Source organism: Hypomesus nipponensis, chromosome 25 (genome assembly GCF_054491055.1).
Source record: "Hypomesus nipponensis isolate SF chromosome 25, ASM5449105v1, whole genome shotgun sequence".
Lineage (NCBI taxonomy): Eukaryota > Metazoa > Chordata > Actinopteri > Osmeriformes > Osmeridae > Hypomesus > Hypomesus nipponensis.
In genome coordinates, this window is record NC_140385.1 from 5400768 (window position 1) to 5428044 (window position 27277).

Here is a 27277-nt window from a genome sequence, read left to right on the forward strand (position 1 = left end):
AGCGATGTAGAGGGAGGGGGGGGGGAGACAGAATGAGAGAAACACCATATGGAGGATAGAGACCTAGTTCTGTACAGACGCACCCGCTCCTCCTCCTCCTATTTCCCAAAACACCTGGGATGGTTATTCCTTCTGGAATCACAATTCCCAACCAGCAGCAACTCCCAATTAAAACTCCACTTTCTTTAATTAGTTTTCTTTCATTTCACTCTCTGTCCATGCCTCCGCCCTTCCCTTTCTCCATCTCTCACACACACACACACACACACACACACACACACACACACACACACACACACACACACACACACACACACACACACACACACACACACACTCTTTCAATCGCATACACTCTTTCGCACACTTCCCTGTTGTCAGTGCTGTGTGATAGTTCACAGTGAGGCTAAGGAGACGGAAGCCTTCCCACGTTCTCTAACCCAACTAATCAATGAGGAGCGGATGAGTGAGCCGGCGCTTACCGTCCACAGCAATGGGGGGGCTAAAACGTGTGTCTGTGTGTGTGTGGATACTTTCTCCTACATTGAAAAGCATATCATGGAAGTGCTTCGGGGCGTTCCGTGATTGCAAAGTCGATCTAGACCTGGTTCGTTTAAATCATTCATTTCTCCTCAGCTTTGCGTGCGTGCTTGCGGTCGGCTTTGAAGTGTGCTGTGTGAACCACAGCTGACCCTCGGCAGGGCAGGGTCTGAGGCGGCAGGGAGAACACCTTCCTTGTTTACACGTCGTCATCCTCCTGTCCTCCCTGCGTGAACTCACGACAACCCCACATCAAAGAAGGCTCACCCCTCCATCTACATTCTAACACCCGCAGTGTGATAGTGCGTCTCGGTGTCTTCAAGTATTTGTCAGTGTATTCGTACTGCGTGCATTTCGGTGTGTGTGTGTGTTGCTGCTAAACGTGGACAGAGATGTGTTTACACAGCTGCCCCTCCCCCGGCCGGGTTGCTAGGACACCTGCTTGGGACACGTGCAGAGGCATGGCCGTGGGGTTGACCTCTGTGACCCCTGGCAGGTTGAACTCTGTGACCCCGGCAGTAGCCAGCCCTTTCATCCCCATGGCTCCTCCCCTTTGAACTCTGACCTTTGACCGGCTGCTAAGACCAACGCTGCTCTGAGCTGTGTGTGTGTGTGTGAGTGAGCATCTGGAAGTCTGAAACCTTAGTATCTTAGTACGATTCGTTCTATCTGGGTATAGATGCTGTAAGCCACCCAGTCTGCAAATGGACATGTACGTGTCTCAGTCCTCGTCACAGTCTGGCCCTGACAGCTGTATTGCACTACCACCGCATAGCTGTGGAGGCTGCTCACACACACACACACACACACGCACACACAATTGTAGGCCGAAGAAGAATAAAAAGCTAACATTATACAGATCCCCAAACAAGTGGGTATGAGAAGAGACAAGAGTCTCTGTGTGTGTCTGTGGTCATGTCAAACAAAAGTGTGTGTGTGTGTGTACAATCATGTGTGTGTGTGTCAGTGAAACAGTGAAAGAAGGATATTGTTGGTGAGGTGTAAGACTAGGGCAGTTGTGAGACTAGTTGTGAGAGTATACAGTTCATGTGTGAAACTGTGTATACGTGCATGGCTGTAAGAAGTGTGTGATGGCGTGTGAGAGTTTAGAGAGTGTTTGAGTGCACGTGTGATCATGAGTATGATCGTTAGTTAACGTGCGATTGTGAGTTAGTGTGCGTGCGTGATCGTGTGAGGCTGTGTTTAGGCTGTGTCGGGTCACTGTCTGGCAAGCAAACACGGCATCACAGGGGCGGAGTCACGCCTTTATTTATTCATCAACCTTCTGGGAACCAGCAATGAGAGACAAGGTCAACACACACACACACACCTTATAGAAAGCAGCCACATAAATATTGTTGAGTGGAGCAGTGTATAGAATGTAATGACTTTCCTGCCAAATTGGTATCATATACACTTCCAATACCACTGAGACTGGGCATGAGCTCTGTCTCTCTCTCGCTCTCTCTCTCTCTCTCTCTCTCTCTCTCACACAGACACACACGCACGCACACACCCTGTTTGAGACTTGTTGGCTGAGTGGGCTCTGAACCTGAGCCCAGAAAACACACAGACCCTATTAAACGCTGCCGGATCTGCGATACAGACCCTGTTAAAAACGCCCAGGATCAGCTGAGTCAGCACAGAGAGACTGGAGGTTTTGACTAAAGACTGTGCTCCGTAACCATGAGACAACACACACACACACACACACACACACACACATCCTCGCACACCCATTGGGGGTGCCCCTCCCCCCCCACAAAAAAAGCAACTACGTGCGTGTGCATTTGTTAGTGCGCATCTGGCTCCTCTTAGCTCAAGATACAAAAGAAGTAGTATACATGTGGGTGAATGTGGTATGTGTGTGTGTGTGTGTGTGTCATCTGGTCAGTGCTTTGATAGCTGGCGGATGTGGAGGGCTCCCTGGCCTTCCAGACAGGGCAGGGGGGGGAGGGACAGGATGGGGGGAGAAGAGGAGAGAGGGATGGGGGGAGAAGAGGAGAGAGGGATGGGGGGAGAAGAGGAGAGAGGGATGGGGGGAGAAGAGGAGAGAGGGATGGGGGGAGAAGAGGAGAGAGGGATGGGGGGAGAAGAGGAGAGAGGGATGGGGGGAGAAGAGGAGAGAGGGATGGGGGGAGAAGAGGAGAGAGGGATGGGGGGAGAAGAGGAGAGAGGGATGGGGGGAGAAGAGGAGAGAGGGATGGGGGGAGAAGAGGAGAGAGGGATGGGGGGAGAAGAGGAGAGAGGGATGGGGGGAGAAGAGGAGAGAGGGATGGGGGGAGAAGAGGAGAGAGGGATGGGGGGAGAAGAGGAGAGAGGGATGGGGGGAGAAGAGGAGAGAGGGATGGGGGGAGAAGAGGAGAGAGGGATGGGGGGAGAAGAGGAGAGAGGGATGGGGGGAGAAGAGGAGAGAGGGATGGGGGGAGAAGAGGAGAGAGGGATGGGGGGAGAAGAGGAGAGAGGGATGGGGGGAGAAGAGGAGAGAGGGATGGGGGGAGAAGAGGAGAGGGGGGGAGCGAGAGAGGGAGGGGAAGGAGATGAAGATGAGAGCAGGAGAAACAGAGGGGCTGGCGGCACAAGAGGAGGATAGGGGGTTCAGGAGAGGAGGGGAGGGGGTTCAGGAGAGGAGGATAGGGGGTTCATGAGAGGAGGGGAGGGGGTTCAGGAGAGGAGGATAGGGGGTTCAGGAGAGGAGGGGAGGGGGTTCAGGAGAGGAGGAGAGGGGGTTCAGGAGAGGAGGAGAGGGGGTTCAGGAGAGGAGGAGAGGGGGTTCAGGAGAGGAGGAGAGGGGGTTCAGGAGAGGAGGATAGGGGGTTCAGGAGAGGAGGAGAGGGGGTTCAGGAGAGGAGGAGAGGGGGTTCAGGAGAGGCCAGCTGCTGTCAGATACACAAACACAAACCACATGCAGCTGTTGAGCCTCTGCCTCTGAGCATGTGATCCACACACACACACGGCCAACAAACAGACAGTTGGAAACTTTGGCGGAGTGTGTTTGAGGGTTTCTGCAAGCCCATGTGAGTCCTCTAGCGTGTGCACACCCTTGGTGTTTGGCCTGTGGTGTGGGTGAGTCAGCCTGAAGGGTTCAGGGATCTGCCACTGGGGTAAAAATAGGCTGGTGTCAAACACTATTACAGAGTGATGTTGAAAACAATGACAGAACCACCTCGATACGATAAACGTTCACACACACACACACACACACACACACACACACACACACACACACACACACACACACACACACACACACACACACACACACACACACACACACACGGGTACTCCATGCATTTGTTTCCATCTGAGGTGGGGGGATGAGAAACAGTGTGTGTGTGTGTGTGTGTGTGTGCGTGAGGGGCGTCAGCATGTCTAATCTCTTGCCCTGCCTCATCTACAGGACACTCCCATGCTCCTCACATAAGATCAGAGAGAAACCGAGTGGGGAGGGAATTAGGGAGGGAGGGAAGGAGACAGAGAGAGGGGAGGGAAGGAGGGAATTAGGGAGGGAGGGAAGGAGACTGAGAGAGGGGAGGGAAGGAGGGAATTAGGGAGGGAGGCAAAGAGACAGAGAGGGGAGGGAAGGAGGGAATTAGGGAGGGAGGCAAAGAGACAGAGAGAGGGGAGGGAAGGAGGGAATTAGGGAGGGAGGGAAAGAGACAGAGAGAGGGGAGGGAAGGAGGGAATTATGGAGGGAGGGAAAGAGACAGAGAGAGGGGAGGGAAGGAGGGAATTAGGGAGGGAAGGAGGGAAGGAGACAGAGAGAGGGGAGGGAAGGAGTGAATAAGGGAGGGAGGGAAGGAGAGAGAGAGGGGAGGGAAGGTAAGGAGGGAATTAGGGAGGGAGGGAAGGAGACAGAGAGAGGGGAGGGAAGGAGGGAATTAGGGAGGGAGGGAAGGAGACAGAGAGAGGGGAGGGAAGGAGGGAATTAGGGAGGGAGGAAGGAAAGGAGACAGAGAGAGGGGAGGGAAGGAGGGAATTAGGGAGGGAGGAAGGAAAGGAGACAGAGAGAGAGAGAGTAAGGCGGGGGGGTAGATGCGCTTTTGAAGTTTTTCCTCTGTCGGCTCCAAACTTTGACTTCAAACACCATGTAGAATTATAAAGATTACCAACCCCCCCGTTATACACACACACACACTACAGTCTATCTATTCAGGTCACTATGCCCTTGATGCAGACACATGCAGTCCCCATCAGTCTCTACTCCATCTCCTCAACAGACTTAATCTGCTCTCCTGTCTCCTTAATCACTGAGTGAATCTGCTGTCTCTGGAACTGCCTCAGTCTCAGAACTGCCTCAGTCTCAGAACTGCCTCAGTCTCAGAACTGCCTCAGTCTCAGAACTGCCTCAGTCTCAGAACTGCCTCCAGTTCAGACTGGAGTCCAGCAGGACAGGTGAGATCCCAGACCACCACAGCACAACTGTGTTGGTCACAGTCTGTCCAACACAACACCATGAGGGGCCGCTGGGCAGACATCACTTCAACTGAATCTATAAACAAACCAAAGCCAGGTCGTTAGAGAGGTTGTCTGTGTGTGTGTGTGTGTGTGTGTGATTATAGTGTGTCAGTAAGCGGAGTACAGGCTAATTGGTTGGCGGGGTTTGGGGTTAAAAGGGTAGGGAGAGGGGAGAGAGGAGCTGGGAAGAGGAGGTCTCGATTCAAGCGGTCAGGCAAGTTCATGGGGTCTACCCCCACTCTAAGGAGAGCTAAGACACAGGGGGAATTTAAAATCATTCCAATATGGTGCTGGAACTCTGTATGACAGAGGAGGAGTCACGCACACACACATACAGACGCGCACACATACATACATGCACACACACGCGCACGTTAAGCCAAAGCATACAGTGCAGGAATGTAAACTCAGCAGCTTTGCCTATGCTACTGTTTGTGTTTGTGTCTGAAAGAGGGCTAAACGTCAGCGTGAAGATGAGTGTGTGTGTGTGTGTGGCCCCTGAACCAGACCTGTATAGTGGTAGTGAATTCAGACATCAAGTTCCATTGTATAAAACCAGTGAGACACACTACATGGAAAGCTGCAGACTCTTTCCCTCTATAGACTCATGTGAACGTCTCAGTTCATATACGCGTGAGTTCAAATAAGTATATCCAGTACAGTAGGTGTGTTTCACACCCCAGTTAGTGTGTGTGTGTGTGTGTGTCTACGGTCTGCACATGTGTGAAGTCTGTGGCAAAGCATCATTAGGGGAGGCAGGGTGACAGGGAGGCTGGTAATTGAAACACCATGGAGAGAGAGAGAGACATAGAGAGACGAAGGGAGAGAGAGGTGACAGGGAGAGTGAGGGGGACCACACATCCCTCCACAGACCCACCCAGGGCTGGGAGCAGGGCTAGCCCACCCTGAGGCCTCCCGGTGGGGCCGGGCCGGCCTCACAGTGGGTGGTAGGATAGGAGAGGTGTAGATGGATCAGCCTGGTGCCTGGTGCAGCTAACGCTAGCCTAGCGCGCTAACCGGAGCCTTTATGAGACCCCGGCGGTTAGCGGGGACGGCTTGATGTGGAGGCCACACACAGCGACGAGGAGCGCAATCAGCCTGCCACACACCGGCTGGCGTTGGGGGACAGGGTAGGGGTGGGGGTGAAAGAGAGTGTGTGTGTGTGTGTAAATTTGAGAAAGAGTGTGCGCTTGAATGCAGGGGGAGGATATCTTGAAAGACATAGTTCCAAGTCTGCAGATTCATAAAGAGGAAATACTGAGAACAGAGAGAGAGAGAGAGTGTGTGTGTGTGTGTGTGTACAGTATGGGGGTGAAAGACGCAGGAAGCCTCTGAGCATGCAGGGAAGAGCCAGAGGGAGAACAATAGAGGGATATCGGGCACAGGATGAAGAAACAGTAAGAAAGAGAGAGAGAGAGACAGAGACAGAGACAGAGAGAGAGAGAGAGAGAGAGAGAGAGAGAGAGAGGGGAAGAAAGAAAGAGCAAGTTGGATGGGTGCAGGAACAAAGAAAAGAGGACAGGAAAAAGGAAGTGAAGAGGTGGAAAAGAAGATAAATGGAAAAAGAGAAAGATCTGGATATGTCCCAGTTTTGTTGGACACCCAGGGAAGTGGAGCCAGACCCAGGGTGGGATGGAGGAGGGGGGGGGAGGCAGGCTGGCAGCTCTGGCCCAGGGCCAGGACACACGCGGGGGCCGCAGCACATAGGAAAACCCCAGGCTGTAAGGGGATCACCAGGCCCCGGGCTGGTCTGCAGGCCCCTGGGAGCCCATTGTTGTCCAAGGAACACTTGACACATCTGGTCTATGGTAATGACCCCTGACCAACAGCAGACAATGCTGCCTCCTCCTCTACACCTACATCCAGACAACCTCCTCTCCTACACCTAGACAACCCATATTGGGTTCCACATGCTCTAGCAACTGTTTCTTTGAGTAAGTTTATTAATGTACTCTGCATATGTTTCCAAATGTTTCATTGCTTCAGAGCAAGGCATTCTGGGAGAGTGACATGTCTCAATGAATCCAATCCCCTCCCCATACATCCAGCTGGGCGCTGAGTAGAGGGTAGAGAGAAGAAAGAATCTTCTAGAAACTAACTGAGGTGATCTCTGTTGTCTGTTCACTGGACAGTCATCATCAAAGCTCCGCTAAACCCTTTTTTGTTCTCCCCCCCACTCTCTCTTATCTCAACTGCTCTCTCCATCTTCCTCCTCTTAGCCCCCTCCCTCAATCTCCCTCTCTTTATCTCTCTCTCCCACCTCTCCCTCTCTCTTTATCTTCCTCTCTCCCCCTCCTCTAAGACCGTCTGTCAGTTGCAGCCTAGGGGCACGGAGCTGGCAAAACACTATTTTCCAGTTGCCTAGACAATGCAATCAGCTTGCGCTCACACCGCAGCACGTTTCCACGGGGACAATTGCCATGGCAATGTTGCCTGGGGATTACATCACTGGCATGAGAAAAAAACGACAATTTGTGTATCTGTCGTGGTAAGTGAGTTTGCGAGTGTGTGCGCGGAAGGAGTGTGTGTGCTTTAATATCATAAAGATCAAGTTACCTCTCCTGTCTCCCCTCCCTCCCTCCCTCCCTCCCTCGCTCCTTTGATCCCTGTCCCTTCCCCCCTCCCTCCATGCCCCTCTCCCCCTGATGCCCCTCTCCCTGTGAGTCGGGGTGTAAGGTTACTGCTGGCTCCAGACAGAGGGTCACATGTCCCCCACCTCCTCTGCTCCACCTCCCTCCAGACAGTACGGATGAGAGCGCTGAACCAGGGGAGAGGGTGGGAGGGAGGGAGGGAGGGAGGGAGGCTGAGAGAGAATAAAGGGATAAGGGAGAAAGCAGGATGAGTGTGGAAATAGACAGTGGGTGCGGCGGGGGAGGCGAACTGGAAAGGAGGGAGGGAGAAAGGTGCGGCGGGGGAGGAGGAGGGGGGGGGGGGGGCAGGAAGGAGTAGCGAGATGAGTGCGTGTGATAGGAGCGCACACCTGCATGGTTTCCATGGCGAGGACAGAGAGCTACAGAGACGGCAGTGTCAGACGGGGGAGATAAGAGAGCAGGGCTGAGTTAGCCTGAGAGCTCACTCAATACACCGTAACCTAAGATGGAGGCATACGCCCCCCCTCCCCGACCCACCGCCTCCAAACGTGGGGTCACACCCTACCCCCCCCGCCCCCCCTCCCTCCTGACCCCACAAGGTCCTGCCTCACCCCCCCCCCCCCCTCCCTGCTCCCACCCCCAAATGAGTTCCTTATTGATGAGGTCATTGGCCATAAGGTCACCTCTGTGACAGGCACAGAAAGAGATGGAGAGAGAGTAAGATTAGAGGGGGAGACGGGGAGGGGGTCTACATCTGCAAGTTTATCACTGAGCTCGGCTAAAAACATGCAGCATGGTTTTTAACGAGCTGATTTCAACCCGGTGACATAGCTAGTGGCTTATGGATCATTGATTAACCACAACCTGAATGAGCTCATACTCACTAGGACTCAGTCATCTGTGAGTATGTGTGTGCGTGAGAGAGAGAGTTTGTGTGTGTGTGTGTGTGTGGGAATGAAAGTTGAGGAAAGATAGAATAAGAGTCCTACACGTGGTGGGTGTATGTGCAAGTTAGCCCTTTCTGTAGCAGACACAAACACCCCCCCACACACACTGTTCTAACAAACACACCCACAGATACGCCCACAGATACAGAACTCTGGGAGACAGTGAAAGACCGACCACCTACTTGAAATAGAATCCGGTGTGTGTGTGTGTGTGTGTGTGTGTGATAGAGATATACCATGAGACATACACTCCACTAAGAAACTAACATTGACTAATATGGAGAGAATGCATGTGGCATTTCAACTCACACCTTCAGGATAAAACCTACTAACATTTGAAAGGAGAGAGAGAGACATAGCAGTTCAGTCATGCTTCAACTAACTCCTGCCACCCCCCCACCCCACACCAGAACAAGGCTGCAGTATCTCTCTCTCACGCCCCTCTCTCTCAGCGCAGGATGGACAGAATACGTCTGCCTAGAGTGAGCCTTTCAAGCCGTCACTCTCACTTACTGAGGCAGAGAGATGGAGGGAGAGATGGGGGTAGGGGGAGGGAGAAAGGGAGGGATGGGGGGAGGGAGAAAGGGAGATGTAAGGAGGGAGACGGAAGAGAGCACGAGAGAGAAAGGACAAAAGAAGCCTCCGTGGAACAGACACACAGATAAGGGAGCCATCTCTCAGAGTTGCTGGCACCTGTAGTGAACATTACAGTAGAACATTACAGTAGAACATTACAGTAGAACATTACAGTAGAACATTACAGTAGAACATTACAGTAGACTTCACTCTAGTTACGTCAATAATTTGATGCACTCAGTTACCTCTCCTTACAGATTCTTTGTACCGAACTGTAGTATACAGCTACCAGGCGCGCGCACGCACACACACACGCTTACTCCCCTGTCCTCGTGTCTTTCAGAGCTGTTGTGAGCGCGTGCAGAAGAGGAGGAGAGGACCAGGGGAGGAGTGTGAGCAAAGACATTCTGCTCTCCAGGAAATAAAGAGATGAAAAGAAGTAGAAGAAAACGGGTCTTAGCTGGGTCCCACACACTCATGTCTGCTACTGTGTGTGTGTGTGTGTGTGTGTGTGGTGCTGGATAGTGTCTGAACCTTTCCCCATGTTCTACATTACTGCTGCAAAGGAGTGCAATGAATGGCTTGATGTGAGTTGTGTAAATGTATGTATGTAAATAGGTGTGTGTGTGTGTGTGCAGGATGGAATGCAATTCTGAAACTTCAGCGATGGCACGCCATCTCAGTGAAAACAAAGAAAAAAACAAGAAAAAAAACGTTCAAGCTCGTCTTTTGGGGAGTGTGTGTGTTGTATTGTATTTATGTTTGCATAGCATCCTGTTGGGGATAGCTGAATATATGTTTTATAGTCTAGCCAAACGGCATCCAGAAAATAAACATTGCATGGACGCATACACACATACAGACGCCCGCCAACAGCGTAAACACACACGACATAAAGACACTTCCAAACCCAAGTGTCTGCCACCAGTGTAACACACACACACACACACACACAGCATGGCATTGGTGATAAAGATGAGTGGGCTGTAAGATAAGAGGCTGCTGGGATTCGAAGGCTTTGATCTTGGTCATCCCTTCTTGACACACACACTCTGCTAACACTGCTAATAACCACGCTAACTGCTTTTTTTTCCCAGAGACGAGCCCCAACCTCTCCCTCACCCTCATTCTCCACCCTTCTCTTTTTTCTCTTCTCCCTCTCTCCCTCCTCCTTGTATGAATAAATGATTGGGAGGATTACATGATGGTAAGTGATACAGCTATGGAGAATGGTACAGTGTGTGTGTGTGTGTGTGAGCTTGATACCGAGGCTCTGTGTGTCTCTTACATATGCTTGACTGCATTAGTGAAGTTGTGTCAAAACAGCGTGCATGTGATTATGAGGCTGGGAATTTCAAGAAAGAGTGTGTGCGTGTGTGTGAGAGAGTGTGATTATGTCATTGGCCAGAGTAGCCGTGATCCATTAATGGAGTTTAGTTCATAACTACTACCGCTGCAGGGACTCTCTCCATCCGGCACACAATAGATCCATTACACACATCTGCAAGGAAGGGCCTTGGGAAGCAAGGGGGGGGGGGGAGAGAGAGAGAGAGAGAGAGCGAGCATGTGAGACAGTTCGGAACTGTGAGAGGAGGCAAGGACAAAGAGATAAGAGATGGAGAGAGAGGGGGGGGTGTTAAAAGGCAGGAACAAAGATGTGGGGGCGAGGACAGGAAAAAGGAAGTGAAGAGGAGGAAAAGAGGGCCTCAAAGAAAGAGGGAGGAAATGACGAGGAGTAAAAGAGGGGGCAGAGACGGAGAGAGAGAGAGAGACTGGTAGTTAGGGTGACGTATTCTGTGGACTAATCATATCTAAAAAGAGTCCACAACACGCCATTCTGTTGAGTTGTCTTGTTGAGAACAATACAACATTGTATGATCCCTCAAGAGTTTTCTAGACAGAGCTGAATACCAATGCACTCTGGGCTGTGCTATATGCTGATGCTAACAATAGCCCACACTATTACGGTCAAACCATTCACCTACTGTAGAACATAATCTACTTATCTGGGGGGGATCAGACTTGAGGCTGTGGGGATGCAGGGAGGATATGGAGAGCTGACTCTCCACAGCTCACCTAAAGATTGGAGTGTATTAGTGCGAGTGTGCGTGCCTGCAATTCTGGGTTCAGACAGCTTGCAACCCCATGCAAACTGGATCAGTTTCAGAAGAACCCCATTTCTGTTATTGATTCCCCTGTGTGTGTGTGTGTGTCTCTTTCTCTCCTCTCTCTCTACTGTACTCGGCCCAGCATGCGTCCCACAGCCCTCACCCAACAGCAAACTGCATGAAATATTCAGTGAATTTTTCAACATGTGCTCTTTCCCTCTTCGCACGTGTAGAAGTGTAGAGAAAAAAGAAGGGAGAGACAGGATGGAGGGAGGGGGGATGGAGGAGGGGGGATGGAGGAGGGGGGATGGAGTCAACGAGGGCAAAGGCAGAGTGAGCAGCAGACTGGGGAGAGAGAGAGCACCCGTGTGAGTGAGAGAGCGAGGGAGAGAGAGAGAAAGAACCCAGCTGACTCCATTCCAAGCAACTCCCCTTAGCAACAGCCCCAGCTCAGTCTGTGCCCCATTGGCCGGTTGACAGCACACATCACAATCCCATGCACAGCCTCTCCACCAATGAGGCGGCTTCGAGGAGCTCTGCATTTTGGATTCCATGTTCACCATGGCAACAAAACCCTGCTCCTGGCCCCTAGAGGTGGCCTATGAAGACCCCGCCCCCCCCACCCCCCCTTCTACCCCTCCTCACACACACACTGTCCATGCCTGTTCCCTGTGAGATGTTCCCAGGTCTAAATAACTCACACCAACTTAAGCCAAAACAAGCACAACTTTTAGAAGAAAAACAAAAACAAAATAAAAAACATAATATGAACTCCTACACAAGAGAGTTATCTGGGTTAGACTGGTACCGACTTGTATGACCCCCCCGCCCCGCTTCACACCTGTGCAAATTCGTTTTTTTTGTTGTTGTTGTTGCTGCACATGGTAGACTTACGCCAGTGAAAACATTGAAACAGCACACAGGACAGTTGAAATCTGAACATCTGTCTCTGGCCTCCGGCCACCCTTCAGAACAGCGATCTACAACGGCTCTACAACATCACAGCTCCTACACACTCACAGCAATCACAGTGACTCTAAACACTGGTCCATCCTAACAGTTATCGACCCTCTATTGTGTCTTGTTTTCAAGACAGTGTAGCTTCTTCGATCTCCTCACATGGACTCTGTCATAAGCTGCTGCTAGCATTAGCGCAGGGTTAAAGAGCCCAGTGCATGTTAGCATTCCCCTAGTCTCTGTAAAAAGCTAATGCTAGCAATAGCATTAGCGCAGGGTTAAAGAGCCCAGTGCATGTTATCATTCCCCTAGTCTCTGTAAAAAGCTACTGCTAGCAATATCATTAGCGCAGGGTTAAAGAGCCCGGTGTCTGTTAGCATCCCACCGGCCTCTGTGATTAAACATGACTAGGTCTCCTGGGTTAGCTAGCGCAGGGGTGTAAGCTGTCTGCATATCAGAGTGCTCACACACGCTAGCTAGCTAGCTTGCTACAGCTTCTTTGTTCTCTCACTGAGAAAGGTGGTAGTGGTGAGGAAGGAAGAGAGAGACAGAGAGAGAGAAACAGAGAGACACAGATACACACAGAGAGAAAGAGAGACAGACAGAGAGAGAGAGACAGAGAGAGGGTATTATGGATGGAAACAGAGACAGGAGGAAAAAGATAGAGGTGGGAGCTGAAAAAAGAAAAGGTGAGAGAGGTAGAGAGGTAGATAGAGACAGTGTGGCTCCTAGTGAATAACGCAGCAGAAAGAGACAATGACTGGGGAGTCCACAGACAGGGGAATGATGAATGGCTGTGCCGGCTGAAAGGGAGCCAGGCCGGGACACACCGAAGTGTGTCCTTTCACAGTGTTTATCTGGCAGACTGGGTGTGACTGCACGGGATGGCTTGAGAGTGCATGTGTGTGTGTCTCAACGGAAGTGATCCATCTGGAGGGGGACTGACACTTTACCCACTAGAGAAGGTCGATATACTCTCACACACACACACACACACACACACACACACACACACACACACACACACACACACACACACACACACACACACACACACACACACACACACACACACACACACACACACACACACACACACACACACACACACACACACACACACACACACACCAAGCAATTGAAGAAGGGTTGTCAAAATGAACAACAGGTAATTATAAGTAATGAGAGTGGGGCCCAGAGTCTTAAGTGTCCGGTATTCTTCCTATGAAGACTAATTATCCTCTCTGTGACTCCAGGGTATTATCACCAGCCATGAGACGGTCTCTCTCTCTCTCTCTCTCTCTCTGTGTGCGCGTGTCTGTGCACATTCTTCAGGTCACCAACTCAGACATGCACCTAGAAGACTGGCTTGGGGCAGGCTGGAACAGAACCGTGTGGAGGAGCATGGAGGGCTGGGGGTCAGGGTCGGACGGTGGCCCAGACTGGTGCTCTGCGGTCGGACAAAACTGAAATGACCAAAGACACAGTAATCCAAAAGGAACTTCCCAAAACAAACAAGCTTTTGTTTCTCGGCTGGACATTTGAGTGATGACTCTGGTAATGTGTTTAAGCGTGTGTGTTTGGGGAGGGGGCAGGATATGCTGTGTGTGTGTGTGTGTATTTAGGGAGGGGTGCATTTTGAGTTTGTTAGCATGTCTGTGGTAACGCTTATATGTTGGCCTGTGTGTGTGTAAGCATGTGTGGGTATGCTAGCGTGTGTGTGTGTAGGCATGAGTGGGTATGCTAGTGTGTGTGCGTGTAGGCATGAGTGGGTATGCTAGTGTGTGTGCGTGTGTGTGTGTGTATATTGAGGCAGCTCAGCAGCTTTCATAATTGAGTTAGCTTCGGTAACGTGAGTGGCAGCTGGCTTTCCAGGAATAGCCTTTCAAACACGCACACATGCACACCACACACACAGACCCACACCACACACACTTACTGTAAAACACTACATGGGATCAAGTGTGAGCCAAGCGTGATGTGTAGCCAGTAAGCATGTATCAGTATGTTTGCATGTGTAATATACCCACAGGCCCGGTACACATGCAATATTCATGAGAAGGATTGGGTTGCATTGTAAAATAAGCTGACTAGGTACAGTAAGTACGCAACCTTGTGTGCGTTCTTAATCTTCAGACAGCTTTGTCAGGTCAGGGGGTGAAGAAATCCCAGCACCTGGCAGATTGAAAAGCTCAGGTGAGGATGTGGATCCTCCTCACTACACACACAGCGCCCCCTATTGAGGTCCTCCAGCCCCCTGCCTTCCACCAGACCAGAGGTTAACGAGTTCTCTCAAGGGCCAAGGGGCTGTGTGTGTGTGTGTGTGTGTGAGTGCGCGCAGTGCCTGTGTTTGTGTGTGTTCCAGAGGGGCGGAAGGGAGGGGGAGATGGACTGTGATCGATGTAGCAAACAGGTATCTGGCTAATGTCTCCATCTGTCAGTGTTGCTGGGAGCAGGGCTCTGTTTAGCCCTACTATTACTGCAAGGGCTCTAACTGTGACCTGATCTTGACACACACACACACACACACACACGCATGCACACACACACACACACACACATATATTGATTCCTACACTCTGGGGGACTGAACATAACACAGGTTAGCTGTCTCGTAAATAAGTCCATAGATGAAATCGTTGTTGAATCTGTGGTGATTATGTTACACAGTCGTAGCTGAGTCACAGGATAGATGGATGAAGGGATGGATGGATGGATGAAGGGTTGGATGGATGAAGGGATGGATGGATGTTTCAGAGGAAGAGTGGCACATGGCCATGTCGCGGAGGTGCCTTCAGTGTTGCCCCTCTGCTGCGCATCAGTGTTATAGGGAGCCTCTTTCTCTCCTTCTCTTACACCCCCACCCCCCTTGTTCCCCTGCGCTGGCCCCTCTCACACAAAGGCAGGGGAGGGAGGGGGAGAGATGGAGGGAGGGGGAGAGATGGAGGGAGGGAGAGGCACAAAGGGCTGGGGTCTGCTGCCCTGCCCTGGGGAGCAGGGGGGTTGGGGGGGAGGCGGGGGTCAGAGGGGGGCCAGGGGGGAGGGAGGGGCGGGGTGCAACCTGAGAGCAAAAAGCCAGAACAGGAGCTGGGGGAGGGTCACAGGGGAGAGAATGGAGGAGCAGGCATTTGTGTGTGTGTGTGTGTGAGGGAGAGAGAGTGTGCGTGTGTTTGAACAGAGCTGCAGTTAGTGTTTGCATCTACGTGACTCCTACATGACTGAAATACACAACCCAGTCATGCAACTATGATAGAACTTCCTCAACTGCACTCTACCGTTTCCTTCCTCCTTGAACAGCCTTGTAACCCCCCCCCCTCCCGCCCCCCCCCCTCGCGCCCCCCCCCCCCCGCCCCCCCCCTCGCGCCCCCCCCCCCCCCCCCAAACAGACGCATTGTTGATGCACCTGTGCCCTCCAATCCCCCCACCCCTTCCTCAAGTCAAATGACCACACACACACACACACATCTCACACCCCATGTAACCCCAAGGGCCTCCTTAAGCGCTAGACTAGACCGCTAGACGTTGAGAGACACAGGTGTAAGCTCAATGCACACACACACACACACACACACACACACACACACACACACACACACACACACACACACACACACACACACACACACACACACACACACACAGGACGGTTGGGTAAAAGTAGGTCTCAACCTGGAGAAGTGGGTTGCCAAGCTGAATGCCAGTCAGTGACGCCATTCATGCCAACCACAGAGTGTGTCACCCCTACACGCTTTCACAGGCGGCTTACATAATAAAAACAGGCAGGATAAGAAACAACTCCTCGTCTCTCATCTCTCGCTTCACCCCCATCGCTCTACCCATCTTCGGGTTCTCTCTCATGGTCTCTCATACACTTCCTGGTCTGCCAGCATCAACCTCCTCTTTTTTCTCTCAACCAGCAGCCCAGTCATGAGATAACTTATCTGTCTCTCTCTCACACGCACACACACACACACACACACACACACAAGATGTGAGAGTAGATGATGTCAGCTCCTCCTCCCTTTGTTCCTCTCCTCCCTCGGTGACTCTGTTCCCTCGCTCCATGAAGGGTAGGGCGAGTGGCAGCTCCCTCCCTCACACTCCTTCCTGCTCTTCTCCCTCCAGCACCCCCCCTCATCCTCTCTTCCTTCTCCTACACCTCCATCCGTTTACCTCCTCTAAAGTCCCCTCTCCCCTCCCCTCTCTCTTCCCCATGAACGCCCAGCAGCCGGTGGAGAGGGTCTACTGAGTGTCTGCTTTAGTAGACCAGAGAGGCAAGCTGTGAGACTGGGGCCCATAAACTATCATCATAAAGAACAGTAAAAGAGAGAGATGGTGAGAGAGGGTAGAGAGTGAAGGTGACGCCAGGCAGACAGTGTGTGTGTGTGTGTGTGCGTGCGTGTGTGTGTGTGAGGGGGGGGTTGTGATGGACAGGGTTGTCACAATGATTGAGGGCAGCCCTCAGCTGTCTGAGTTTACGGCAGGGTTTACCAGAAACCCTGTAACTCAAACACACGGTGTTACACGCGTGTGACCTTAAACACGCACACAGAGTTTGTGTTTAATCTGTCAGAACACACAGTCCCAACACACAAGGCCTTGATAGGGGAGCTGGATAGCTAATATGAAGGCTGTAATATACACCCCTCTCCTGTCCTGTCCTCTCCGCCCACCACCTCCTCTGATCCCTTGTTTGAATGAATCAGCATGAAGCTACTCTTCAACACACTCCAGCTCTGGTGACCCCCCCCCCCCCCCCCTTCTTTCTCCACCGTCTGTCCTCCACTCACACCTACTCTTCCTCTTCTCTAACCGTCTCTCTTACGTTCCCTCCTACCCTCTCCTCCTACCTCCTCTCCCCTTCTCTGATCAATCCTTTCATCCTCTGTAACCATGCTAACGGTGCTAAGAGTCTGCATTGTGAGTATATATAGTCTATGTATGTATGTATGTATGTATGTATGTATGTATGTATGTATGTATGTATGTATGTATATATATATATATACTGTGTCTATACACACACACACACAGTAATTTGGTCATTTAAAGACAAAAAAGAGAGGTGTGGGTGTGAGAAGTGTTTGAGGTGAATATGTGTTTTAATGTGTGTGTGTGTGTGTGTATGAATGGGGGGTGTTTTAATGTGTGTGTATTTGGCCGTTCCCCTCCAGTTAAGCGTCCGTGCTGAAAGGGGCTCCCGGCCAGGGTCTCTCTGCTCGGCACCGGGCCCAGACACCTGGCAGGCTCCCAGACACACCACATAAAGCCCCCCTGTGACATGATGTCATGCTTTAACAAACACAGGGATGGAGGGAGAGAGAGAGAGCACCGCGGAGAGGGAGGGAGAGAGAGCACCACGGAGAGGGAGGGAGACAAAGAGATGGGGAGAGAGAGAAAGTTTAAGCGGCCGTATAAAAGTAGAGAAAAAAGAATGAGAGGGCGAGGAGGGTGGATGTAATTGAAATGGCAAGGGGGGGGGAGGGAGAGAGGGAGAGAGGGCAGGGTGTGGAGAGAAGAGACCTGCCCTGCTTTGCTCCAAGTCAAATCACTCCCACCCCACTGGCGTGGATTCAGCGAGCGTGGAGGAAATGTTCGAGGAACGTTCAAGATCCTGTAACCCGTTGAAAGACTAGCCAGACACAAACCAGTACCAGTGAGAGGATAAAACCATGTCTATTCATCCATCTTCATAATTTAAACATCCAGGTCTAATCACCTCACACAGAAAGAGAGAGAGGGAGAGAGCAAAGAGAGAGTGTGATAGACAGAGAATGTGTGAGAGGCACAAAGGCAGAGACAGAGAGAGAGACATGGAATAAGGAACCCTTCCTTGTTACCAGGCGAGTCCAACTTCAGAATCAGAATCAGAAAGGGATTTATTCACCATGAAAGTTTGCACAGACAAGGAATTTGCTTTGGCAGGAAGGTGCATACAATAAACATATAGAAATCTTACATTTAAAATATGTGGTCTAACTATACATAAACTAGCAATACTAAGTGGAATACAATTAAAATAAGTATACATTAAAAAAATATATAAGTTGCCAAGTTCATCAGAGTGATACAGAGAGGTTTGGGAGAGGAGGACCCTTATCACAGCAAAATGCATGCACACACACACACGGAGAACAGAGGCCGGTCAGATCACAGCTGGACACAACATACCAAGTATTAGGAAGGTGATGTTATCAAGGTCACACTAACCATCGCCATAGAGGGTGCCACATCAGCCGATCCCTTATGGAGAACAGCATCTCCCCGTGATTGGCTGTTCTCTTTGGCCGCCCTCTCTGACCCCCTTCACAGCCTCGCTGTTGATTGGCCATGTTCACATCTCAAGTGCTGGGTCAGGTGACGTCTGGATGGTTTACACCAACACTCCAGACCAAGCTGTGGACAGATAAGCGTTAATGTTTCATATCAAACCCGCCGGTCTGTCATGTTCTCTCTGACACCACAGTAAAAGGACGTAGTCGAACTGGTGAAATGTCCCATATGACAAAAAAAAAAAAAAAAAAACGGACTGGTAACTTCTTTCTGTTCAACTAGTACGTTTCAACTTGACTGTAGTTTTTGTTGGGATTGGAGAAGTCAGCAGCTGTTGTAACACAAAGGAACGTCGAACTAAGTTCTCTGAGACTGTGTCGCCCCCTGGTGGAATAAAGATGGCCTCACAAACACGTTGACACCGCAAACCTGCTCTGTGTATATTGTATAACTGGGCCTGTGAGTGAGATTTAAGGGTTCCTGTGAGGGAACCTCAGATTCCAACCAATAGGAACGGTTAGAACATCAAGGTCCAGGTAACAGCATCACGGATATCGAGTCTTGATGCCAACAACCCAGCACTTACTCCCATGTAGGAGGGCCACGCGCCCCTTTCACCGACAGGCAGCTTAGGCCTTATATTGGACTCAACTAAGTAAAAGTACAGAAAGATTTGCCATCTGATCGATAGCATGTCAGTTAGGACCCATTGCGACAAACCTGATCCATTAACTGTGCCTTGGCGCTCTCTGTCGGTGAGGTGGTGTCAGTGGTCGAGGTGGGCGGGGACAGAAAAGGAAAGAAGAGGGAGAAAAAATGTACAGAGAAAAAAAATTCAAACGTTCCTTCCTGGAAATTGTACGGAACCCGCCACAACTTCCCCACATGACATTTCAGAAAGAAAATGCGACACTCCTTCCCGAATTACTAGCAGGCCCGGATTTCATTCAATGGCCGCCGGTACCGAATAAACCATTAATTAATTAAATAAAACAGACTACGCTTAAACCGTGGCTGCCGTAAACATGCAAGATAGTCTACAGGCATATGGTTGAAAATGTTTTATCTCTGACAACGCAAAGAAGTGCCCCACGGCGAAGAAGCATAACTCTGGACATTCCCGTCACTGAACGATTGCAACATCACTAACAACTCCAACTAGCTTCTCGTAACCCGTTTCAAGTGTGTTTACATGATCTCATCTAGCCTAGTTTTGATAATGATATGTGAAAACAACACGAAAACGGAACAGACACAGCAATATTGTGCAAATAGCATCAGGGTAGTAACTAATCATTTGGTTCGGCAAACAAACTTCTCTGTATAGCTTGTTACAATGTTATCGTATAACAGTTTTACAACATCGTATAATTGAAGCATTACAATAGTGATGTTCACCAGCAGTGAGCAATCGGTAAACGGATTTATGCCGATTCAACTACCTGAAGTCGATTACATAATCACGTCATTAGACTATAAAGTGGGCTATATATGCATGTTAAGATAATTGATATTTGCATAGTCATTTGCCTCGCCTTACCTGTTTGTGTGTTTGAAAATGTTCATGGGAGGTGCCGCGATGCCGCTTAATGCTAAAATGCTAGACATTAAAAAAGAACAAATAGCGTACGCAGCTGATCTTCATCCTCCTTCAATGACGCCCGCACAGCCACGCAACCCCAAAATCCGTTAGGGGGAACATATTCCAAAATCCATAATGCATAATTAAAATGGTCGGCTGGAGGAAACTGTACACGCAGACATTATGAAATCGTTGCTTGGAGAAACGTGAGCGTCCGTAGTCACCCTGTGGCTGTGGCATGAGCATAAACCGACTCATTTGTGATTTATAATCCTGCACTGTCATATCGTCTTCCTGAATGATTGCACAGCCTTTTCGGGAGAGCCGACATCCTTTTCAGAAATCGCCAGTCCAACCGACACTGTTGAGCCCGCGGGCATGGTGGCACGGTATGTCTCGCGCGTGTTCATCCTAAAACGCGTTGGATGTAGGTTAGGATTTGGGAGGGCGTCCACGGTGAAAACGGGTCTATCATTAAGAAATTGCGCAGTTTTTATTCCATTGATTCGGGAGCATTCTTTCCCCTTCGTCACTGTTGAAAGTCTTGTTCCCCCCCGTCTTCCTCCTCCTCCTCTCTCACTCTCCCTCTCTCATGCAGGTTTATTTTCGGTGGAACAATCTTGGACCTAAACTGCCCCGCCTCCGTAACAAACACTGTATGACTTGCCGAAATTTCATTATCACTTCCATTCTTTTTGTAAAAAAAAATTGCCCCCATTTTTTGTTGTTTCAGATAGTTCGTCTTTAAGGTAATCGTACACTTGCAGCTGGTCAGACGTGAAAATGTATGCTATAACCGTTGGTGAGTCTAACGTATAATCTTTAACGTTTAATGAAGCAGGAATGGCCGTAGTTCAATAAGGATAACGCAATACACCCAAGAGAGTTCGCAAACTTAGAAGACATTCTGTTAGGAATGTCTAGAGGAGATCTCTTTTCACATTTAATTGACTAAGCAGATGGAAAAAGTTGGCTTCCAAGCGCAGTGCCTTAGAGAGGTACTCGGTTGATCAGTCATCTAGGAGCACTATTTCCTCTGTTGGCCACTTACAAACCAATAATATTAAAACGTAGACTAATGTGAAACAGCTGTTATATATATCTCTAATGTAATCTCCAATACTTCTGCAACTCGTAATATACTGTTCAAACCTAGTGTCAGTGTGCTGTCCTTCTAAACTACACCCCCCACGCACTTTCCGTCTCACCAAACATTTTAGCAAATCTAGAAACCCCACTTTTCCGTTACAAACACGTCTCTCTGTGAGAAGCCTATTTGAATTTGAATCTGTGCGTGTTGGTATGAGCACCCCTCCAGGGAGACCACCAGAGCCACCGGAGCACACCCAGACCCAGACCTGGAGGCTGCAGGAGCCTCTTCAACCCCCCGCCCCCCTGCCCCCCGAGGAAGTCCAATGTCTCATTCAGGAGACATTCCCTCTTGAATACAGCCTTGAACTCCCTTAGCCCCCCACTCCACTCCCTCTCTCTCTCTTTCTCTCTCCGCTTCTCTCAGAACCATTCTTACTTCTCCGGGCTACCCCTCTCTTGTTTTCTTCTCTCTCTTTCTCCCCCCCCCCCCCCCTCCTCCATTCTTTTCAAGAGGCTGGTGTGGGCTCTTCCAGGGCAGCAGTGGAGACCAGCTCCTCACCAAACCCTCCTGAGCTGGGTGGCTGGATGGCTTCATTAGAATTCATTTGTTTGAATACTCTCATTTCCCCTCTTCTTTATTCAGCTTGGGAAAACCAGCATTAGCATAAAAATGTCCTTTATTTCACCTTGATTATGCACAGTTTGTGTGTGTGTGTTTGTGTGTAATCACCCTGACACATACTGCAGCAGACAGACATTTTTAGGCCTTTGCCAATCCTACAAACTCAAAAAGATCAAATGTACACACACACACACAGGTACAGTGCCCAGCCGAACACAACAGACACCAACACAGTCAATACATCCAGATGTTACTAAGGACAAAAAAGTAGTTTCTAGAGGGAGTGCTTAACTGTGTTTGTGTGGGAGAAAAAGGGGGAAAGAGGCACAGACAGATTGTGTGTCCCAAGGTGCAGGGTGTGTATTAGTGTAGGGGCAGGGAGGGGGCATGGAGGGGGCAAGAGGTAGAGAATGTCTTACTACACAAGAGACATCAACAACAACCTCAGAGTGGGTGAATAATCTAAATCCCTTGACATGGAATCACACCAAATAAATAAGTGTTTATTTTTAAGCAGTTATTTACAAAGTGCAGTTTTATGAGCTTTTAAGACATTGAAGGCATTTGTATTAAAAGTAAAAACTAACTTTTTTGGAACATTCTATCGATTGTTGAAGAGGGCATTTTTGGAGAAAAAAATGGGAGGATGCTACTGTGCATATTATGTGAAGGCTTGCATGTGTTGAGTATGTGGGTTTCTGTGTGTGTGTATGATGCATATTTGTGTTTCTGTGTGTGTATTTGATGCATATTTGTGTTTCAGTGTGTGGATATGATGTGTGTGTGTGTGTCTGTTTCAGTGTGTGTATCTGATGTGTGTGTGTATGTGATGTGTGTGTATCTGATGTGTGTGTGTATGTGATGTGTGTGTATGTGATGTGTGTGTATCTGATGTGTGTGTGTATGTGATGTGTGTGTGTCTGATGTGTGTGTGTATCTGATGTGTGTGTGTATCTGATGTGTGTGTGTATGTGATGTGTGTGTATGTGATGTGTGTGTATCTGATGTGTGTGTGTATGTGATGTGTGTGTATCTGATGTGTGTGTGTATGTGATGTGTGTGTGTCTGATGTGTGTGTGTATGTGATGTGTGTGTATCTGATGTGTGTGTGTATCTGATGTGTGTGTGTATGTGATGTGTGTGTATGTGATGTGTGTGTGTCTGATGTATGTGTGTATGTGATGTGTGTGTATGTGATGTATGTGTGTTCCAGAGGGACAGCCTCTAGCTGTCCAGGCTCATCAGCAGAGCGGTGCCTCTCTTGACCCAGTGATCGTACGGCACGGCTCCAGACTTGAGGTCCACCGCCACCACGAAGGAGGGCCGCCCCGCCCCCCCGGAACGCACCGGGAAGTAGTAGCACGGACAGGAATACATACCTACACACACACACGCGCACACACACACAGACACACACACACACAGGATGTTACATGACTGGCTGACAAAGAGCAGACAGACAGAGTGGGAGGGAGACAGAGTGAATAAGGTCAAAGAAAAAAAATTAAAAGTCAGACGGGAGGGAGAGTGAGGGAGGGAGAGTGAGGGAAGGAGAGTGAGGGAGAGTGAGGGAGGGAGAGTGAGGGAGGGAGGGAAAGTGAGGGAGGGAGAGTGAGGGAGAGTGAGGGAGGGAGAGTGAGGGAGAGTGAGGGAGGGAGAGTGAGGGAGGGAGGGAAAGTGAGGGAGGGAGACAGGGCCGTACTCTTGGCGATCTTCTTGCGGTTCTCTACAGGTCTGAAGTGGATGGTGGGGATGGGGCAGACCAGCTGCATGGGTTCAGCCTCCACCAGACAGGCGTTCTTCTTGTCCCAGCCAGCCCCCTCCAGGTACAGGCCCCGGATAAACACTCCGTCCTGGGGAGACGGGAGGAAGAGGGATGGGGGAGGAAGAGGGATGGGGGAGGAAGAGGGATGGGGGAGGAAGGCAGGATACGGTCATGAAGGAAAACGACTTGGGAGAAAAAACAGACCAGACAAATTGAGTTTTAGGAAAAGAAGGGAAATCTCGAAAAGGGAAATCTGTAAGTATGTAGTAGAGTGTGCAGGTGGTGGTGTTGGGGGTGTAACTGACCTTAGGAGGGAACAGCAGGTAGTTATCGTCCACCATGGACACGATGAACTCCCAGGACAGGGTATCCACGGACACCTGCAGGGAGACGTGTCACATGACCCGGGTTAGGGAAAGGACACCCGTGTCACATGACCAGGGCTAGGGAAAGGACACCCGTGTCACATGACCCGGGTTAGGGAAAGGACACCCGTGTCACATGACCAGGGCTAGGGAAAGGACACCCGTGTCACATGACCCGGGTTAGGGAAAGGACACCCATGTCACATGACCAGGGCTAGGGAAAGGACACCTGTGTCACATGACCCGGGTTAGGGAAAGGACACCCGTGTCACATGACCAGGGCTAGGGAAAGGACACCTGTGTCACATGACCAGGGCTAGGGAAAGGACACCCGTGTCACTGCTCGTGTGGGAGAAGTGGAGTGAGGGGAATTGGTCGAGGTCTGTTTGTGTGTTCAGTGCAAAACTGAGCAGGTTTGGGAAGTTTGGAAGTGGGCTGTGGTGGTGTTTGCCTGGAGCGCTGAGCGGCGGTGTTAGGCCTCAGCAGATATTGTATAGGAGGAGTGTGTGTCTGACAAAGGGAGAGAGGGAGAGAGAGAGAGAGAGAGAGAGAGGGAGAGAGAGAGAGAGAGAGAGAGAGAGAGAGAGAGAGAAAGAGAGAGAGAGAGAGAGAGGGAGGGAGGGAGGGAGGGAGGGAGAGAGAGAGAGGGAGAGAGAGAGAGGGAGGGAGGGAGGGAGGGAGGGAGGGAGGGAGGGAGGGAGGGAGGGAGGGAGGGAGGGAGGGAGGGAGGGAGGGAGGGAGGGAGGGAGGGAGGGAGGGAGGGAGAGAGAGAGAGAGGGAGAGAGAGAGGGAGGGAGAGAGAGAGGGAGGGAGGGAGAGAGAGGGAGAGAGGGATGTGTGTGTAGAGAGATGCAGATGTGTGTGCACGAGACAGAGATGTGTGTGTATCACAGAGAGTCTGAGCATGTGTGTGCATATAAGGTTGTGTGTGTGTGTGTGTGTGTGTCTAGTACCATAGACAGCATGGCATGGGAGAGTGTGTGCGTGTGTGTGTGTGTGCCCTCACGTTGTGCTGGCGTGCGGAGGACTGCAGCACGGCGGTCAGGAAGCCCGTGGGGAAGGTGAAGCCTGCCAGCCAGAACAGGGTGGGGGGGTGGGCCGTCTCTGCCCAGCGCCCAAACTGCTCCACGCGCTGGCTCAGGTCCCTGGTCCAGGACGCCAGCGGCTTCAGGGACGGATAGGCCTGCGGGGAGACAGATGCAGAGGAGACAGGAAGTCTGGTCACACACGCACGCACGCGCACACAGGAAGGAGCCGGCGTGCTGCTGCGTAGCTGGGGGCTAAAGTTAGATCACGAGGAGGCTCTCACGGCCTGATAAGGGTCGGCCGCCCCCACGCCAGGGCACTCCGCCCTCCTCATCTGCGCCACTTGACTGCTTTACCAGGGGCCATATCTGCTGCTGTCCATCACGCCACCTCGCTCCAGGGGGCCCGCGCTCGGCATTCCACTGATGGTCCCCGCGCTCCTAATCACCCCCCCAATCTGGTGGAGCGCAGGAGCCCACGAACCCTGCTGGGTGCTGGGCAGGTCTGGGAGGACGGATGCCCCTGTCACCAGGGGGGTTGGTGAGCCTGCTCTGTCTGCCTGCTCTGTCTGCCAGCCGGGGAAGAGATGGGATCAGACAGGACGGGGTGTGTTGATGGAGTGGAGCCGTCACAGGGCGCCGCTGCGCCGACAGATGGAACGGATGGTCAGCGTGGGGTCGGGGCGGCCGAGGTCATCTATAAACTACCCGCAGGGGGGGGAACGGTCGCTATGTGTGTATGCTCGTGTCAGCTGTTGTCACGGTGACTGATTCGAATGGACGTTGGTTTCGGTCGGAAAACGGATAGGAATGTTACTCTGGAGAGGCGAGGGGAGAGAGAACAGGGGGGGGGGAAGAGCGGGGAGGGGGAGCGGGTGGAGGGGGAGAATTGAGGAAAGTGGAGGAGAGAGGGGGGGGGGGGTGAAGGGAAAAGACGAGAGGGAGAGGAAAGAAGAAAGCCTGGACAGAAATAAGAGCCGTACATCTTGGAGCAGGACTAATGACAGGCTGCCATGCCAGGGAGGAGGGCTGGAGCCCAGCTCGAGGGAGAGAGACACACTGTTCCATCAGGGGCGTTATTGGGATTAGATCAGATGGGGGGATAGAAGGAGGGTAACAAGATAGGAAATTGAGAGAGGGTAGACAGAGGACAGAAGGAGAGAGAGAGAGAGAGGGAGAGGGGGGAGGGAGGGAGGGAGGAGACAGTGGAGGAGTGATGAGAGGTCAGCAGAGAGGAGAGGCTGGAGCAGATGGAGCTGAGGGCTAATGGCTGTCCTGTCCTAGTGGGGGCACACACACAGACACACACACAGACACACACACAGAAACACACACACACACACAGACAGTACACATCCAGTGGGCCTGTGGCTGTGTATAGTGGTCTGGTTCAGCGTTGGTCTGATTGAGGGAAGTGGAGCGGACCTGGAGAGGTTTACTCTGCTTATTACAGAACCATTACTGCTCCCTCCCTCCCTCCCTCCCTCCCTCCCTCCCTCCCTCCCTCCCTCCCTCCCTCCCTCCCTCCCTCCCTCCCTCCCTCCCTCCCTCCCTCCCTCCCTCCCTCCCTCCCTCCCTCCCTCCCTCCCTCCCTCCCTCCCTCCCTCCCTCCCTCCCTCCCTCCCTCCCTCCCTCCACACACACACACACACACACACACACACACACACACACACACGCTTCCTAGCCACTGGCTCTGTTTCATGTTGTCCTCCAGGGACACGCACACTTCACCTGACCTCCCTGCGCCCCCCCCCCCCACACACACACAGCGACACACACGCAAAGAGTAAACACTGTGTAATGAGACACAGTCAGACCAACATGAACTTGAGCCTTACAAAGAAAAAACAAAACACACACTCTTCTTCTGAAGCACAGTACACACACACACACACACCCACACAATGAGTGGACATGAAGCAGAGAATCCGATCCACTAATGAAGACAGTGTTTGGTCATAACAGCAGCTGGAGTGCTTCCAGTCTGAACAGAGAAAGACAGGTCAGACAAGGAGAGAGTGTGTGTGTGTGTGTGTGTGTGTAGAGGGAGGGGTGTGTGTGTGTGTGTAAAGGGAGGGGTGTGTGTGTGTGAGCTGCCAGGCCTGAAGAGCGTTAGTAACAGTAGACTGAGTCCCACATGGGCCTTCATACTACCAGCCAGGCAGGACATGACTATGATGTCATACTGTGATGTCATACTGTGATGTCATACTGTGATGTCATACTGTCTGTGCTCCAGTCCACTGTATCCCCTGGGTCTGTGAATTAATCACTGTTTCTACTGTTCTTGTGCCATATCAGGGTAACACCAGTAGACTTGAGCTGTGTGTGTGTGTGCAGAACTTGAGCTGTCTGTGTGTGTGTGTGTACAAG

The 27277-nt window shown here is 51.1% G+C and overlaps 2 protein-coding genes across 3 annotated transcripts in view; both read right to left on the reverse strand.

The window, feature by feature from the left end:
- The window catches only part of kdm6ba (lysine (K)-specific demethylase 6B, a), a 66295-nt gene extending 45664 nt beyond the window's left edge, over positions 1 to 20631 (reverse strand). The window contains exons 1-3 of the mRNA XM_084691431.1: positions 19991 to 20631; positions 19171 to 19199; positions 18388 to 18573 (exon numbers count right to left, since the gene is read on the reverse strand). The gene's annotated coding sequence lies outside the window, so the exon portion shown is untranslated. The remainder of the gene's footprint in view (positions 1 to 18387; positions 18574 to 19170; positions 19200 to 19990) is intronic.
- A 1171-nt stretch (positions 20632 to 21802) lies between these two features.
- The window catches only part of dnah2 (dynein, axonemal, heavy chain 2), a 117739-nt gene continuing 112264 nt past the window's right edge, over positions 21803 to 27277 (reverse strand). For both annotated transcript variants that reach the window (XM_084691874.1, XM_084691875.1), the window contains exons 84-87: positions 24883 to 25059; positions 23817 to 23891; positions 23449 to 23599; positions 21803 to 23125 (exon numbers count right to left, since the gene is read on the reverse strand). In XM_084691874.1, the coding sequence (XP_084548000.1) occupies positions 22971 to 23125; positions 23449 to 23599; positions 23817 to 23891; positions 24883 to 25059 (558 nt within the window). In that variant the 3' untranslated portion in view covers positions 21803 to 22970. The remainder of the gene's footprint in view (positions 23126 to 23448; positions 23600 to 23816; positions 23892 to 24882; positions 25060 to 27277) is intronic.